We start from the raw sequence: 18,715 nt of genomic DNA on the forward strand, positions 1-18,715 counted from the left end.
CCATGGCCGAGTGGTTAAGTTCGCGCTCTGCTGCGGTGGCCCAGGGTTCGGATCCTGGGCACGGACATGGCACCGCTCGTCAGGCCACATTGAGGTGGTGTCCCACATCCCACAACTAGAAGGGTCTGCAACTAAGATATACAACTATGTACGGGGGCGTTTGAGGAGATAAAGCAGAGAGAAAAAAAAAGAAATATTATTTCTAATAATTTAAATCCTAACAACATTCCAAAGCAAAACAACTTAGAAATCCTTTGACTCGTAATAATGGTGTTCTACCTGCAGGGGAAAGAAACATACATTCATTGAATGCCATAGATGTGCCAGGGCTTCTCACGTTATTTTATTAATATGCAAATGCCTACCTGACCTCTCCCCTTGACTATCTAATAGAACATCTCCTGGTCTTCCCTCCTAAACCTGCTCTTGTCATCATCTTCCCCATCTCAGTGGAAGGTAATTCCATCCTTCCAGCTACTCAAGCCAAAGACTTTGGAGTCACCCTTAATTCTTCTACTTCTCACATCCGACCTAGCAATAAATCCTTTTGTTTTACTTTTAAATATACCACGAATCAGACTGTTTCTTAACACCTCCTCCCCTGGTCCAAGCCCCAGATTATGGCGATAGAATCCCAGCTGATTTCCTGCTTTTGCCTCTGCTCTTGCTTATCACTGCATCGAGCTAGAGTGAGACTTTTAACACTCAAGACAGATCATGTCAGGTTTCTCCTCGCTGGCTGAGAGCACATGCAATCACCTATAAAGCCCCGATATAATTTGCCTCTTTTCACTGATCTCATCTCCTTACTTGGTTCTAGCCACACTGCCGTCTTTGCTTTCCCTAAGCTCTCAACTCAGGGCCTTTGCACTTGCTGTTCCCTCTGTCTGGAACACTCTTCCCCTTCATCTCCTTCACATATTTGCTCAAATATCACTTTTTTCCATGAGGCTCTTCTTGACCACTCTGTTTAAAATGAAACTGCCCCATGCGTACACACACACGTACACACACCCAGGTACATATACATTTCATCGCGATACCTGCCCTCATTACCTGCTTCATTTCTCTCCACAGCACTTGTCACCACCTGACATACAGTATATTTCATTTATTTGTTAGTTTTCTCCGTGTCTCTGCACTAGAATGAATTCACTAAAGAAGAGATTTTTGTTTTGCTGTTCACTGCTAGTATCTTGGTATCTAGGATAGCGTCTGGCACATAGCGTGTACTCTGTAATACTTATTAACTAAGTGAATTAATTCTTACAACAATGCCAGGAGTTGAATACTACACCTCACAGATGAAAAAAACACCACGAAAGCCACCACTACCAAGAGCAAACACAACCCCGCAAAACGGATGAAAAGAGGCTGAACAACTATCCAAATACTTTTTAAACATTAAACTTTTAAAAATTCCCATTAATAAGAGACTGTTTAAATAATTTATGGTATAACAAAATACTGGAATAATATGCAGCTGTAAAAAATACTGAAGACAATCTTTATATTCTGATATGGAATGATCTCCACAATACGTTGTTGAGTAAGGTATAGACATATCATATGTTATCACTCGTTTAAAAATCAGGAAAAAACCCTACATTCACTGGTGTATGCATAGCCTAATCTGGAAGAATACACAAGAAACACGATTACCATTGGAGACAGGAACAGGATGACTAGGAGTAGTTGTATGAGGGATCTTTTCTCTCCACGATGATTTGTACCTTGTAAAATTTGAGCCATCTGGATGTGTTACATAAAATAAAATATTAAACTATTTTTACATATTTTAAATACATAAATACATAAAATACAACATTAAAATAAAATAAATAAAATATCAAAAATAAAACAATCACTTGCTTAAAGTCAGGCACCTAGTAAGTGACAGTGACATTTAAATTCAGGACTGCCTGACTCAGAAACTGTTTTCTTTCCACTAGCCTACAATGCCCCATAGAGGAATATGGCAGAACCAATACATTCCATTGTTCTACTGGGTTGAATTCTTGAAAGTCGTCTCAAATATATAGAATGCAAAGGGATACTGACTTTTAGCAGGTCCTTCACTCGAGTGAATGTCAGTAATGTTAATGGCGTAGAGCACTAGTATCTACGCCTTTCTTAGTCTGCTGAAATCATTTCTTTCCTCTCCATAGCTGCTGGCTAGCAGTCCCAGAAAGCACTGGTTTGCTAGCAAGTCCATTGCTGTGGTCATTCATTGTACCTGTGACCATTATCCTCATCAGCAACATTGTTATATTTGTTATCATTGTGGTCAAAGTGCTGTGGAAGAACAACCAGAATCTGACAAGGTGAGATGCCCAGCGACTGGGGGCTGCCAGGCGGGACTTGTCTAATGCGTCAGACCGCACTGTAGTGCGTCCACAGTTCCTAGAAGAGTGCTCAGGCTCCGGGATGGTGGCAAGGATACGTGGTTTGCAGGACAGATTTTCTCTCAAACTTTGCCTCAGAAGGTGGATCTTCTCTTCCTCCAACACCAACGCTACACTGTGGGTCTCCTGCATTACATAGCACACGTTTGTGCTATATGAGAGCAGCTGAAAACTAAACCCAAAAACTTCAAGAAAAAAAATGTTTCCTCCCAATCCCAAATACTGAAGAAACAGATTTGAATAATTAGGGAAATGAGACGGCTGTGAGGAGATGCTGGTGACTGTATTTTCATTTTAGAAACTAGTAGCTTTCAATTTTTTTAATTAGCTGCAAAAGTATAAAAATTGAGAGATTTCACTTAAAAATTGTATTTTCTCCTGAAAAAAGTCGGATTGTCTGGCAACACTGAGCCCACATTCCCTACAGATGGGGTGTGTGCTGTCTGGTTCATCAGTTCCAATGTGGACTGCTCCTCTCCTTTCCATAACTTTTCTGACCCCAACAAGCATTGTCATTGTCATCCCTGGTACACAGAGAGAGCTCTCAGTTGGAGAGACAAAGAAAGAAACTATTAAACATACACACACACATGCACACACCCCCCATCTCCCACAGCACAGATTGTCTAGAATACAGTTTTAAGGAAGCTATGAGTTCAGGGTTAGTTCTAGAAGGTTCTGCTTAACCCAAGTAGATTTACTATCAGCACATCTATGAGCTTTCTTGGTCGCCAAATGGATCCTTTGGGTATGAACAGATGAGTGAAAACAACCATCCTTAGTTAGTGGGAATATAACCTTAAATACGTACTTTACCGATTAAGAGTAAGTACTATCTTTCCTATATGAATGATAGTCCATATTGAAGGAAATATTGGGAAAAGACTATCACTGATAATCATTCAAACCTATGTTTTATTAGCAACACAGAAAAACCTTGGCGAAATCTTCTTAGCCTAGTTGCAAATTAGGTTATATTTCCTTTACACAAAACAGTATCATTTTGGCCACAGACATTAGACAAATTTGTATTTCTAAGTTTTTGTTGATAGTTCATGGTTCTGAAATTGGCTGTTACAGTGAAGAACAGGTTATAATTTAATTGTTTAACAAATTATCTTCCATGTATCAGTTAGCTTTTGCTACATAAGAAATCATCCCCAAATTTAAAGGATTAGAATGACAAATATTCATTATTGGTCATATGTTTGAGTGTTGGTCTGGTGGTTGTTCTGATCTTGGCTGGCTTGAACGCAAATGGATAACCTAGGATGACTCACTTTCATGCCCGGTGGTTGGTGGTTGGTGGTTGGTTAGTCTTGAGTGGGAGCTGCTGAGTTGGGAAAACTCATCTCTGCTCCATCTGCTCTCTCACCTGGCCATTAGACTAGTCCAGGCTTCTTAACATAGTGGTTTCAGGGTTCCAAGGAGCAATAAGAGAAGGCAAGCTCTAATGAGCGAAATGCTTTCAAGGCTGTTTGTAGAGCAATTGCTGATGTTCCATTGGTCAAAGTAAGCCATGTGGCCAAGCCCAGATTCCAGGGATATGGACTTAGCATGAGAGGGAAGAAGCTAACTCTGCGCTTTCATAACTTTTCATTCTCATATCAACCTATGACGTGAGAAGGTCCCAGATGCCCCCAAAAAGAAATTTCTCAATGGCTGATCCAGTAGGAATAATCACTAGAATAAAATTTCGTTCAAAGAAAAAGTCAATTGTTTGTGAAATTTGCCTGCAATAGTATTTAAAGGACTGTTTATGCCTGAGCTTTTAAGCACATATCACTACATTTCTTAATAAAGCTTGCTAAATCAGATTTTATTCAGCGACATACGTCTAGCATTGTTTTTCCGCCTGAAGCATAATATCGTTAAATGAACAGCATATATGGCAGCTAAATATGTATTCTCAAGGGAAGGGTAACATTGATCCTAACATATAAGAACCTGAATGAACTCTATTTTCTTTCTTGCTTCCTCTCACCTAGCACGAAAAAGTCTTCATCCCTAAAGAAGATTCTGAGCACATTATCTATTGTAGTTGTTTTGGGAATTACCTGGATTCTGTCATACCTCATGCTAATTGAAGATGATGACATCAGGATCATCTTCAGCTACATATTCTGCCTTTTCAACACTACTCAGGTATGGTGTGCATTCGTCTGAAAGGAGCAGATCATGCAGGGGTGGCAATGATATCACCCTGGATCAAAGTCTTCACCCTTTAAAACTCCCTGAAGGTCATTGCTTAGTTACCTTCAGGAGACTCTGTTGTTAATACACTTTGAGGGAAGAGGAAGGAAAACTCTTTACCACTTACCTACTAAGTCCTTTCCTGGACTGGAGTTCATAGAATATAACTGCAATAGAGTCAGGCCACGTTCGTCCCTCTTCTCTGAGCAGAAAAGATTTTGTCAAGCAACTGGCTTTGGAAGCCGCTCCTTTCCTTTTCCCCCATGCAACACGGTCGTGGCAGCTCCTCCCCATGGCCAGTGTGAGCAATGCTGCAGTTATTGCTGGAACAGGGACCCCTGCCAGGGGGGCTGACATTTTTCTTTCTTTTTTCAAAATTTTATAAGATTATTTATATTATCTTTTAAAAAAAACTTCATTGAGGAATAGTTGACAAATAGAATTGTATAAAGTGTGCAGTGTGATGATTTGATAAACACATACATTGTGGAATGATTACCAAGATCAGAATAACTAACACATCCATCACCCCACGTAGTTAACTTTATTTTGTGGTGAGAACGCTTAATAGCAGTTTTCAAGTATATGATACCATATTATTAACTACAGTTGCTATGCGTTCCATTAGACCCTCAACTTATTCTTCATGTAACTGAAAATTTGTACCCTTCGACCTACATTATCCCATTTACCTCTCCCCCAGCCCCTGGCAACCACCATTCTATTCTCTGTTTCTATGAAATTGAATTTTTTCCCCTAAGATTTCACATATAAGTGATACCATATGGTATTTATCTTTCTCTGTCTGGCTTATGTCACTTAGCATAATGCCCTCCAGGTTCATCCATTTTGTCACAAATCACAGGGTTTGCTTCTTCTTTATGGCTGAATAATATTCGTGTGTGTGTGTGTGTGTGTGTGTGTGTTGTACACACCACATATTTTTCTTTTTTCATTTGTCTGTCGAAGGACATTTAGCTTGTTTCTGTATCTTGGCTATTGTGAATAATGCTGCAATGAACAGGGATGTGTAGATATCTCTTTGAGATACTGATTTCGATTGCTACAGATATACACCCAGGAGTGGGATTGATGGATTGTATGGTAGTTCAATTTTTAAGTGTTTGAGAAACCACGATTCTGTTTTCCATAATGACTGTGCCAATTTCCAGTCTCACCAGTGGTATATAAGGGTTCCCTTTTCTCCACATCCTCACCAATATTTTTTATCTCCTTTTTTCTCAATTATTTTATTAAGGGGATAATAGTTTATAACATTGCATAATTTCAGGTATACATTATTATCAGTTTCTGTATAGACTGCATTGTGCTCATGACGAATAGTCTAATTTTTATCTGTCACCATATATATGTGCCCTTGTACTCCTTTTGCCCACCCCTCAACCCCCTTCCCCTCTGGTAACAACTAATCTGTTTTCTTTATCCATGTGTTTATCTTCTACATATGAGTGAAATCATGCATTGTCTTTCTCTGTCTGGCTTATTTCACTTAACATAATACGCTCAAGGTTTACCCATAGTGTTGCAAATGGCACGATTTTGTCATTTTTATGGCTGAGTAGTATTCCAGTGTGTGTGTGTGTGTGTGTGTGTGTGTGTGTGTGTGTACATATATACACACCACATCTTCTTTATCCACTCATCAGTTGATGGGCACTTGGACTGCTTCCATGTCTTCTTTTTATCTCTTTTTGATAATAGCCATCCTAACAGGTGTGAGGTGATATCTCACACCTGTTATTGTGGTTTTGATTTGCATTTCCCAGAATGATTCATGATGTTGAGCACCTTTTCATGTATGTATTGGCCATTTGTATGTCTTCTTTTGAAAAATGTCCATTGAGGTTCTTTACCCATTTTTTTTGTTGGATTATTTGATTTTTTGTTATGGAGTTGTATGAGTTCCTGATATATTTTGGATATTAACTCCTTATCAGATATATGGCTTGTGCATATTTTCTCTCATTCTGTAGGTTGCCTTTTCAATTTATTGTTTCCTTTGCTATGCAGGAGCTCTTTAGTTTGATGTAGTTCTGTTTGTTTATTTTATCTTTTGCCTGTGCTTTTGGTGTCTTATCCAAGAAACCATTGCCAACACCAATGTCAAGGATGTTTTTCCTTATGTTTTCTTCTGGGAGTTTTATGGTTTCAGGTCTTACTCTTTGATTCATTTCAAGTTAATTTTGTGAGAGGTGTAAGACAGGGGTCCAGTTTCAATCTTTTGCATGTGGATATACAGTTAGTTTTCCCAAAAACATTTACTGAAGAGACTGTCTTTCCCCATGGTGTGTTCTTGCTGCCCTTGTCAAAATTAGTTGACAGTATATACATGGGTTTATGTCTGGGCTCTCTATTCTGTTCCACTTGTCTATGTGCCTGTTTTTATGCCAGTACCATACTGTTTGGATTACATACTTTATCTTGAAATCAGGAAGTGTAATGCCTCCAGCTTTGTTCTTTCTTAGGATTGGCTATTCAGGGTCTTTTGTAGTTCCATACAAATTTTAGGATAGTTTTTCCTCTTTCTGTGAAAAATGCCATTGGAGTTTTGATAGAGATTGCACTGAGTCTCTAGATTGCTTTGAGTAGTATGGACATTTTCACAATATTAATTTTTCCAATATAAGAGCATGAGATATCTGTTTACTTGTGTCTTCTTCAATCTCTTTCATCAGTGTTATATAGTTTTCAGTGTACAAGTTCTTCACCTCCTTGGTTAAATTTATTTCTAAGGTTTTATTGTTTTTGATGCTATTGTAAACGGGATTGATTTCTTAATGTCTCTTTCAGATAGTTTGTAGTTAGTGTATAGAAATGGAACTGATTTCTGTATTTTTTTTTTATCCTGCAACTTTCCTGAATTCATTTATTAGTTCTGTTTTTTTGGTGGCATCTTTTAGGCTTTCTATATATAAGATCACATCATCTGCAAACAGAGATAATTTGACTTCTTTCTTTTTGATTTGGATGCCCTTATTTATTTTTCTTGCCTAATTGCTCTGGCTAGGACTCACAGTACTATGTTAAAATAGAAGTGGCAAGAGTGTGCACCTTTGTCTTGTTCTTGTTTTAGAGGAAAGGCTTTTAACTTTTCACCATTGAGTCTAATAACAGTTGTGGGTTTGTCATATGTGGTCTTTGTTGTGTTGAGAAATATGCCTTCTATGCTTAATTTGTTGAGAGTTTTTCTCATGAACAGATGTTGCGTTTTGTCAAATGCTTTTCCTACATCTATTGAAATGATCATGATTTTTACCCTTCTTTCTGTTAATGTGGTGATTCACATTTATTGATTTGCATATGCTGAACCATTCTTGCTCCCAGGGATGAATCCCACTGGATCATGGTGTATGATCCTTTTAGTGTATTGTTGAATTCAGTTTGCTAATATTTTGCTGAGGATTTTTGCATCTATGTTCATCAGGGATATCGGCCTGCAATTTTCTTTTCTTGTGGTGTCTTTGTCTGGCTTCAGTAAATGTTATTCTCCTAAAATGAATTTGGAAGCTTTCCTTCCTTTTCAGTTTTTTGGAAGAGTTTGAGAAGGATTGGTCTCTCTTTTACTACTGTCGTGAGATGCTGTGCTAGCACAGCAGGTCAGTGGTTACAAGGTGAGCACAGCAAGTTGGTGGTCAGTAGGTCAGTGGTCATGAGATGATTTAAAGCAGGTTGGTATTTAATCCTTAGTTTCTGGGAAGAAATGCTTATCCTTAAAGAAATTCTGATATAGGGGAGGCAACATCCCTATCTTTAAGGGCATCATTCTTGGCTTTGGGACATTGTAAATGTTTAAAGCAGATGTACAATGCATGCTCAACAAACCACATCAGAGCTTTCTGGAAAAACAAGGTCAGGCCAAATTAGTTTTAAACCAAATGGCTTCCTCATATATTCCAACATACATTGTTGTTTTTTGTTTATTCATCATCACAAAGGATATTAATAAAGAATTAACAGGGGCCTCTTAGATGCTATAATACACTTTACAATATCTTTTCATTACAGTTACAAGTAAAAGGCAGTGTAGCATATTGGATAAAGGAGTTTTGGAGCCAAACGTATGAGTTCAACTCCAGACTCTACTGATTGCTGGTTGGATAATCTTAGGCAAGTTACTTGGTTTATCTGAGCTATAGTTTCCTCATCTGTTACTCTTATTCTATAGGGTTGATGTTAGGATAAATGAGAAGGATTAGAGTCAGCCCCAGTGGCCTAGTGGTTAAGTTTGGCATGCTCTGCTTCAGCAGCCAGGGTTTAGTTCCTGGGCGCAGAGCCACACCACTCATCTGTCAGTGGCTGTGCTGCAGTGGTGGCTCACATAAAAAGAAAAAAGGAATATTGGCAACTGATGTTAGCTCAGGGTGAATCTTCCTCAGCAAAAAAATAAAATCAAAATAAATGAGAAGGATTAAATGATGGAGATTAAATGAAAAACAAGTATCTGATTTCAATAAGTTGTATTTTTTTATGTTAAAAATGTATAGAAAATAGTACACAGTCTTTTGTGTGTTGATTCCTCATGCACATCTGGTCTTCCTACGTAAAGTACAGAAAAGCAATGAATAGGAGTTCTTAAAAAAATTTTTTTGTCTTTAAATGCACTAAATTTCTAATTTTGTTACTAAAACTCCAAGAAATGTAGAATCATAGGATGTTAGAACTGGAAGAAGAATTAGGTAACCCATAGTCAATCTGCCCCTTTAGAAAATTGAAGATAAGAGATGTTAGGAGAAGAGCAAAGTTACTGTGGTATACTAAAAAATAAATATCTGGTCTTTGTCCTCAGTTCCTGGTACATAACTCCTAAAATCCTTGGAATCTCTGGAGTGATAGGAGTGTCTTTTGTATGCTAATGAATGACTGGTGGCTGGGGCCCCCAGATAGCTTCAGGAGGGAGGCTGGTAGCCAGGAACACAAAGCCTTGTTTAGAAGTTTGGAACTTCCAGTCCCACCTCCAATCTCCAGGAAGGGGAGAAGGGCTGAAGATTGAGTCAATCATCAATGGCACTGATTTGGTCAATCATGCCTATGTAATGAAACCTCCACAAAAACCCCTAAATGAAGGAGTTTGCAGAGTTTGCAGGTTGGTGAACACATGGGGGTGCTGAGAGAGTGACACACCTGGAGAGGGCATGGAAGCTCCATCCTCTTCCCCATACCTTGCCCTCTGACCTCTTCCATTTCGCTGTTCCTGAGTTGTATCCTTTACAACAAATTGATGGTAGTGAGTAAAGCTATTTCTTGAGTTCTGTGGGTTGTAGGAAATTATCACACCTGAAGAGAGAGGCAGGTTGTGGGAGCCCCTAACAGTGTAGCCAGGTGGGACAGAAATGTGGGTCACTTGGGGACCCAATACTTGTGACTGCCATCTGAAGTGAGGGTAACCACTCTGGGTAGTTAGTGTCCGAATTGAATTGAATGGTAGGACATCCAGTTCGTGTCAGAATTGGTTGGTGTCAGGAGGGAAAAAAGCTTCTCAGTTACACAACCAACATGTGACACACCAGGACCTGAACTCAGGTCTTCTAACTCTGCTACTTACCTGTATTACTTCATACACGAGAAGAATGTTGCCTCAACCCTCTTAGACAAAAAAGTGGGCAGCAGCTGCTGACTCGTAAACTCACACTGGGGAGTTGTGCATGATGAGAAGAGTGGGTGGCCCTTCTCTGAAATACAATCTCTTCCCTGATTCTCTGAGATCTCAACACTTACCTAACATTAAGCTTTCATTCTATCTCCCAGGGATTGCAAATTTTTATCGTCTACACTGTCAGAACAAAAATCTTCCAGAGCGAAGCTTCCAAAGTGTTGAAGTTGCTGTCATCGTCCACTGGGACAGTGAAGTCTCTACCACCAATGATCCCACTGAGGCTGCGTGTCAGGATGTATAACATGCTCAGGTCATTGCCAGCCCTAAATGAGCGCTTTAGGCTGCTGGAGCCATCTCTAGTTAACAATGAAACGACACTCTCTGAAAGTGACCAAGAAAACCCAAGCATCTAGACCGTAAAACTGTTACCCTTTGTGGTCCTCTTTTATTCAACGCATGTGAGTTTTGTGTTTTCTATTTCCTTCCTTTATTACCGAGGCTTCCCAGAAATTCTCCCTCAATATATTTTGCTCAAGGTTAAGAATCAGGTAAGACTTGTTGTTTATTATCATCAGGGATAATGGATTTGGTAATTTTTCTATTACTCAATAGATTCTTACCCAAATGAGGTGAAGAATTCCACCCAGCATTCAAGATAACTCAAGATTATCATTGCTCCTTATATCATAAAGTCTATATGACAAACTTTAATAAAAATGTAGAACCTAAACCAATTCTTTTACAATTTACTAAAAAGGACATGAAGAGAAAAATTTACCTTCCAGAACAAAATGAACACTGTGAGGAATTGCTTGTATGTATCATACTTTTGCTCTCTGAATATTTTAAATTTGTATGTGCTCATGGTTTTATTTCCAACTAAGAATTTTGCAGCAATTTAACCTGGAAAGGGATATTTTTTTCTGTTAAAAAAAAATAAAAGCAGGTTTTGTGACCAGAGGAATTGGCTGTATGGGAAATGGGCAGTGAGACTTAGAAAGATCAGCTGTCTGGTTACTAAACCCTCTGATTATTTCTTTACAGTTCTTGATACATCTGTCCTTTTATTGATGAAATGACACTGAGACTCAAAAAATGAAAAGTTTGTCACAATCACGCCTTGTGGCTTTTAAAAGATCTAAGTGCTCACGGAATTTCAAACACTTGAATGATGAATGGCTTCCTAAATAAAAAATGACCTTCACTGGGGTGGGGAGCACTCCCACTGGACTGAGGAGGCAAAGCCTTTGAATTGCTGTGTCTGTTTTGTCATGAATTAGGCAGCTGCTGTGAGTGCCCTGAACTAAGGGACTAACAAATGTCACGTGAGCTGTGGCAGACGCTCCTCACCACACCCTCAAGAACATGTGCTTTTTTGAAGAAAGGTTGTAAACGACTGTTGGATTCCTAGGCAAGCCAAGAGCCTATTTCATCTGCAGTGTACTTGAGACCTTACAGGATAACGGAAAAAAGTAAAGGGGAGATCAAGAAGAAAGGCAGCCCTCAGAGGTCAGTGTTTTCAGTGTGCTATAGTGCTCTTCCTGGATAGGGGCTGGACGCTGGGAGAATTACAAGATGTGCTGTCTACTCTATGTCCTCAAATTTACATTCAGGTGAAAATAAACCTTAAGTAAGGGCCACCTTAAACGTGGAAAAAAAAGTCACCAAAGAGCCACATTTAGCCTGAGGGTGGAGTACATGTGTTCCTTGGGAATGTTAGTTTTCTTTGCACTTTTCTCAGCACTCTTGGGGGTATAGCAACTAAAATTCCACAGAATGTTCCTGGAATGGCTGTTCCCTCAATGTGCAGCTCCATGTGCGTGTCACGGAGGCCACATCAGGCGGGCATTGATGTTCCCCTACCTACCCCAAAATGCTGCCACTCAGAAAGAGTACTATTGATTGAAGCCTTTACCTCCTGCACTCGTCGGGAATTTGTTAGTTTAATGTTAGAGAGCCAACTCAAATTAGGTCAAAGGTCAAAGAGAATTTAATGACTCAATTAATTGTAAAGTCCAAAGGCCAGTGGGTTTTAGGTAGGGTGACTGCATGTTCTGGCTGCCTGGGCCAGTCCTAATTTGTGCTGCTGTCCTGACTTCAGTATTACTAGCAGCCTCTTTTACTCTCAAAAGTGTCCTGGTTTGGGACACAAAATATATGATAATGCTGACTTTAAGTCTAGAGTTCAAATGCAAGTAGTTCAAAGAATGTGTCAAGATTCTTTTTCTCTCCCCGTTTCCTGGCTCTTTGTGCTTCTGTGTTGGCTTCATTCTCAAATTGGGATCACATTGCTGGAAACTGGCCATTGGCTTCCCCTTCCTCCTGCCCTGCAACCTCCCATCGGTGTGTCCCATTGGCTGCAGCAAGCCAGAGCCAGTTAAGCAGGAACCTGGGGGGCTCGGTCCCCTGTGATAAAGAGCAGAGCAGGGGCAGGGAGAGTAAAGGACCAAGGGCCTGGCACACTCTGCTTGGTCATGTGCCCATAGGCACTGTGTTCAGAGAATATTGGTCCAGCCTGGATTACATACTTACCGTGAAGTGGAGGGATGGGGGCAACCTGGTGGACAGGATGTCCTGGACAGTTACACTAAGGATGGGAAGCTGGCAGCAAAACGTTAAGGTGCTTCCACTACAACTCCTGACATAATACAAATACCTTCCTGGAAAAAGAACCACTTTAAGGCCCATCTATTATTTCTCTTACTCTGAGGAAGCCTATTAGATGCTTGTCTGCAGAGGGTTTGAATGGGGTGAGTAAGAAGAGCAAGAAATTATTTGGCACCTTGGAAGTTGAGGAGCAAGGATGGGGACTAGGAGTAGAAGGGTGACTTACTTAAAAAGAAAATTGCAGGACAAGGAGACTCAGAGTACTGCAGAGCTGGGTTTCCCGATGTTGTGTGGGACTACCTTTCTGTGCTTCTGATTTATTTTGTGTGTTGTTTCCTACAGCCTTGTTGGTTGTGGCAGCACATGTAGTGTCCTTGGGCAATTTGGATTTCCTTTCCTGGGTCTTAACTGACAGGTCAGAGCTCCCTGTTTATTGTCAGAGTCTGGACTGCTTTTTCTCCTATTCTTCCCATTTTGAAGTTTATCTTGCCTCTTTTTTTCTGTTGCCAACAAGGGGAGATCATTCTCAAGCTCACTGCTATCAGTTTGTCTTTGCCTCTTTCAGAAGAGCTTGGCATTCTTTGCAAACATTTGGGAAACCTGAGCCAAAAGTGCCAGCTGAGTCATCCCAGCCTGTCAACCCCTGGAGCTCTCTGGTTCTGTGGACACCCCTTAATGGGATGCTGGGACCTGCAGTACCTAGCTCCTCAGGTGATGTCCAAGACAGAGCCATGGGATTTGGTCCACCCTGGGGACGAGGTGGGGAGGGGAGCAAGGTGCCTAAGAGGAAACTGCCTTCTATTCCTATTGACAGTTTTAAAACACTGTGCTAACTCTGTTATAACAACTTTAGAAGATAGTCACCAAGTATATTTTTTAAAAAAGCAAAACTATAATTCTCTAACCTATCAATAGTCTGTTTACCCATGTTCCTTTACGCTCTTTGTTTGACTACATAAGAATTTAAATAACTGTAATTATCGTAAATGAAATTTTATTCTGATTTTCACCTGCAATTACCCATTTATGCAGTGCTTATAATAATTAATGACTGCATAACATAGCATAAGATACTAAGTTGTTCTATTATTGGATATCTGTATCATTTCAATTTTAATATTGTAGTGACACAAGATAAATAAACTGGTACATATATATTTCCTTTCTTCCTAATTATTTCCCTAAGATAAACTCTCAGGATTAGGATAAAATGCGTCAAAAGGTATAGACATTTGTTTAGCTTCCTTGTATATATTACTATATTCTTTGAAGATGTTGCGCTAATTTAAAACGTTATCGTCATTATACCATAAACATTTTTTATATACTTGTTTACTTTGGTATCTTATTTCTCAGTTATTTGTATGCGTTGTCCATTTACCAATTGAGCTATTGTTATTTTTTCTCATAAATTTGTATGAGTTCTTTTCTATTATAGTTATTAGCCCTTTAATTATTGCATTTGGTGAAAATATTTTCCCCTGGTTTATTTTTTTCCCTCTCTTTAATATAATCAAATGCTCACTCTGCATTTGATTCAAAATATCCAAAAGATGTATAGAGCATTTAGCATTTTTTTGAATTTATATATCCTTATACATGCAGAGTATTTTTCATTTTGTGTTAGGGAATATGTTAGGTATTATATAGAAACTTCTAAAATGAAGAACAGGGGCATAAATATGCCAAGTGAGGCCAAATAAATCATGTACCACAGACACAGGACATCGCTAACCCTTCATTATATCCCACAGCAGTTGGGTGGGGTTCCATGTCAAAGTTATTTTTTGCTCTCAAATATGTTTCTGTCTCTTTGTGTTCATCCACCTTTTCTTAAAAATAAAACACTAAACCTTGGAGAACAGAGAAGTTTTATTAGCAACTACCTCTTAATACACACAAAAAACCCAGAGATTCAAAGTAGTGTTACATAAGCATCATGTATCTTACTTTATTTACGTATAGGTAACCTATTAAAATGTGTATTTGAAAAAAGTATATAAAAGTTGCTAAAAAACTAAGTAAGGAAATCAGGAGGAAGGGAAAATAATCCTAGGAGCAAAAAGTAAGAAACCAGGGATGAGATTAGTACCCAAGAAGCACGTCATATGGTCTTGCATTGTTGCTAGGAGTGGGCCGCAGACCAGACCGTGAGCTTCCCCACACCCAATATAAATCGGGAGGCATGATCACATGAGTCACATATCTCTTAACAATTAAACAAACAAACAAACAAACAAACATTTCTTGGGAAAAACACAGTTATTCCATCACTACTTGAAATTGGCATTGATAGTTTTCTTGAAGATTTCCTCCTGGGTATATTACCAAATGAGAAGGCAACTATTCGAATCAACAGAAAGGCAATGGCACTTGGAAACACAACCTGTTCACATCCGTGCCTGCTGGTTTGCTGCATGCACACAGCAAACAGTCCTGTGTAAAGTTCGGTGTGACCACAAAGTCACACAGTACTGTGTATACACAGAGACACACATGTAATGCACCACAGGAAACTTCAGGGTCACAAGTGCATCACTCAAGACTATTTTAAAAAAATATTAAAGTGGTTTTCCTTAATTTTGGCTATTGGTGTTAGTTTTCTGTTTTGTCTGCTTTGGTAGGGGGCTTGCTTTTTTTTTTTCCTTTTAAAATTAATTTTATTGATATATAATTTACCTGCAACAAAATGCATCCAGTTTAGCGGGCAGCCCAGTGGCATAGTGGTTAAGATCAGCATACTCTGCTTCAGTGGCCCAGGTTTGTGGGTTTGAATCCTGGGTGCAGACCTACACCAGTCACCAGCCATGCTGTGGCAGCAACCCACATACAGAATAGAGGAAGCTGGGCACAGATGTTAGCTCAGGGCCACTCTTCCTCAAGTAAAAGGAGGAAGATTGACAACAGGTGTTAGCTTAGGGTCACTCTTCCTCTCCAAAAAAAAGCTTCCAGTTTAAGTGTAAAATTAGATGAGTTTTAACAAATGTATACACCCCTTGAAACCACTGCCCTAAACAAGATGAAGAACATTTCCATCACCCTATAACGTTCCCTTGAGCCCCTCCCTAGCTAAACCGTCCTCCATGCCCAGCCCCAGGCAACCACTGATCTGCTTTCTGTTATCATGTACTAGTTTTGCCTATTCTAGAATGCCATATAAATGGAATCGTGTCCTCTTTCGAGTCTGGCTTCTTTCACTCAGCATAATGTTTTTGGGATTTATCCATGTTGTTGTATCAGTGGTTGGCTTCTTTTTATTGCTGAGTAGAATTCAGTTGTTTGGGTAGACCACATTTTGTCTATGCTTTCACCAGTTGATGGGCATGTGGTCATTTCCAAGTTCTGAAACTATAAATAAAACTGATATAAACATTCTTATACAAGCCTTTGTGTGGTTTTCTTTTCTCTAGCAGTGGAATTGCGGAGTCATAGAGTAAGTGTATATTTAACTTTATAAGAAATTGCTAAACCATTTTCCAAAGTGGTTGAACCATTTTATACTCCCAATAGCAATTTATGAACTTTGGAGTTAGTTTTTCAAGTCCTGATTTGTGAAATATTTCAAAAAGTAGAAATAGGTTACAAATCCGTTTTGCGAGCTATTGATCATGTTTCTGAAAAATCCCATTGCTTAATATGTTAACTTTTTAACAAAGAAGAAGAAAAAAATAAAAGCAAAGCAGAGTGGTGTGATCTAATGCTGTTTTCTCTTACAACTATAATTCCCAGGGAACCAGGGTCTGCTTCTTATCTTCTTCCAGGAGAGCTTTGTTACACGTGGAAGTATGACATTGATAATTTGCTGAACTTTGATATAAGCTGCTGTGAAACCATAATGTAACAGTTGAGGCCCTCTGGACCTTTGCAATAACAGGAAAAGAAGACTATTTTTTTCTGGCTGCTGTACTTACCAAGCAACTGCAGATGAAGGAAGCATTCTGAACTAGGAGTTCTGTGACGTGAGGCAGACATTGGCCTCTGGAGGCATAAGCTTGAGGCTCCACCCTTGTAAAGGTATGGGTAGCACCAGGTGAAGTCTAGATTCCTGACCAGCTCTAAAATTGTGTGACTCGAAATGCAGGCTGAAATTATTTTTAAATTAACTTAAGATATTTTTCCCACCTAAGTATCACATGAGTATATTATCCTTAAAAAGAGAAAGTAAATTAGAGCATGCCAGATACAGCCAAATTCCCCTTTGACTAATTCCTACCAAACCCAGGCCCCACCTCTTGTCTTCCTTCCCCTTCTCCCCACAGTTAACCATTGTGATAAGTTTGGTGTGTATCTTTCCAGATTTTAAGAACTACATACAAACAAAATTATATACGCATGGAAATTCATAGTCTTGTGTGTGTGCTTTTATTCCTTCTTTTACATAAATGGCATAGGGAACTGATTCAGAGGTCCCCAAGACCACCCCCAGGGTCAATGATTCACTAGGGGCTCTCATAGGATTCAGAATAAAGCTGTACTCATGGCTCTGATTTATTACAGCAAAACTATATAAAGCAAAATTAGCAAAGGAAAAAGTCCCATGGGGCGAAGTCCAGAGGAAAAGAGGCCCACACTTCCAAAAGTTCTCTTCCAGTCCAGGCACACAGGATGTGCTTAACTCCTCCAGCAATGAATTGTGACGACACATGTGAAATGTTGCCTACCAGGGAAGCTCATCAGAGACTCAGTGCCCAGTGTTTCTATTTGGGGCTGGTCACAAAGGCACCCTCTGCCTGGCATGTACCAAAAATTCCAGAGTCCCAGGAAGCAAGCAACTGTTCAGCATAAACCACATTGTTTGTACAGACGGTTTGGGCACAGTGCACCATTCTTATTAAAGGATGGTGGGTATGCTCCCAAAATCCAGGTTCCCAGACACCAGGCCCAGGCCAACCCTGCAAGCAGGGCTTTGTAAGGATTGTGGTCTCGGGCTGCCAGATTAACTCTTTCTGCACAGTAACAACTTTCTGAAACTTGCTTTCTTCACTCAGTAAGGTGATTTTGAGGTCTAACTGTATGTGTGTAAATTTCTTTTAATTGCTCCATAGTCTTTTACTTGAAAATAACACATTAATGGGTATCTGTTTTCTCATGTGCAAAGGTTTCTCTGGTACCGCAGAAATAGAACTGCTGGGTCATATAGGGTTGGGTACTTTAGATGTTGATAAATTTTCCCATACCACCCTTTAAATAGTTTGTAGCAACTTATGCCCCCACAACAGAGTATAAATGTCTACTTTGCCATACCCTTTTCTATAAAGTATTATGAACCTTTGATTTTTATCAAACTAAGACGTGAAAAATAGCATCTCATTGTGGTTTTACTTTGCATCTTTTATTATCAGTGAGTTTTTCTTCATTGAAATGGCTTTTTGAGAATGGCCTGTTTAACTATGCATTTGTATGGAGGGACTGAAAGCAGGGTCATTGGCAGAAAGATTAGAGATGGAGAGCCTCCAAGTACCCAGAGTTTGATCTGACATGCTTGGTTTCTAGAGTCTGACATCTGGGTTTCTTAAAAGAGCTGAAAAAATCTACCGTTAATCAAACAAAAAGTTGTGAGATCTCCATGTACATCTTGTGGCATTAGCCTTTCAACCTAAACTCTGACAGAGTGCAAAGCAGTAACTCAGCTCTGTCTCCAGGAGATGTAAAGAAAGAAAAGAGAACAATTTCAAATTACTCAGAGATAAAATCCTATACTGCTAGGGAGCTAGGAACTCCCCAGTGATGGCTGCTTCCTGTTTCTGGAAGCTTGCCCTATAAAATGGTGGGGAAATTAGTTTTCATTCCTTCGTTCGATAAATATGTATTGAATATTTAGGAGATGCCAGCCTCTAGAGATACAAAATCTAGGAAGAACTGCCTTCAAGGAGCAATTTCCCTAAAGAACGGTTGG

At 39.4% G+C, this 18,715-nt stretch overlaps 1 protein-coding gene across 5 annotated transcripts in view; it reads left to right on the forward strand.

Moving 5' to 3' along the window:
- The window catches only part of ADGRG7 (adhesion G protein-coupled receptor G7), a 59,346-nt gene extending 45,225 nt beyond the window's left edge, over window positions 1-14,121 (forward strand). The window contains exons 14-17 of one of the 5 annotated variants that reach the window (XM_070508564.1): window positions 2,169-2,324; window positions 4,394-4,550; window positions 10,365-10,670; window positions 11,257-14,121. In XM_070508564.1, the coding sequence (XP_070364665.1) occupies window positions 2,169-2,324; window positions 4,394-4,550; window positions 10,365-10,625 (574 nt within the window). In that variant the 3' untranslated portion in view covers window positions 10,626-10,670; window positions 11,257-14,121. Of the gene's footprint in view, window positions 1-2,168; window positions 2,325-4,393; window positions 4,551-10,364 lie in introns of all 5 variants that reach the window. The other 4 variants (XM_070508566.1, XM_070508565.1, XM_014853313.3 and 1 more) reach the window with 4 other exon arrangements.
- Window positions 14,122-18,715: the final 4,594 nt, after the last annotated feature.

Source organism: Equus asinus, chromosome 5 (assembly GCF_041296235.1).
Source record: "Equus asinus isolate D_3611 breed Donkey chromosome 5, EquAss-T2T_v2, whole genome shotgun sequence".
Taxonomy (NCBI): Eukaryota; Metazoa; Chordata; class Mammalia; order Perissodactyla; family Equidae; genus Equus; species Equus asinus.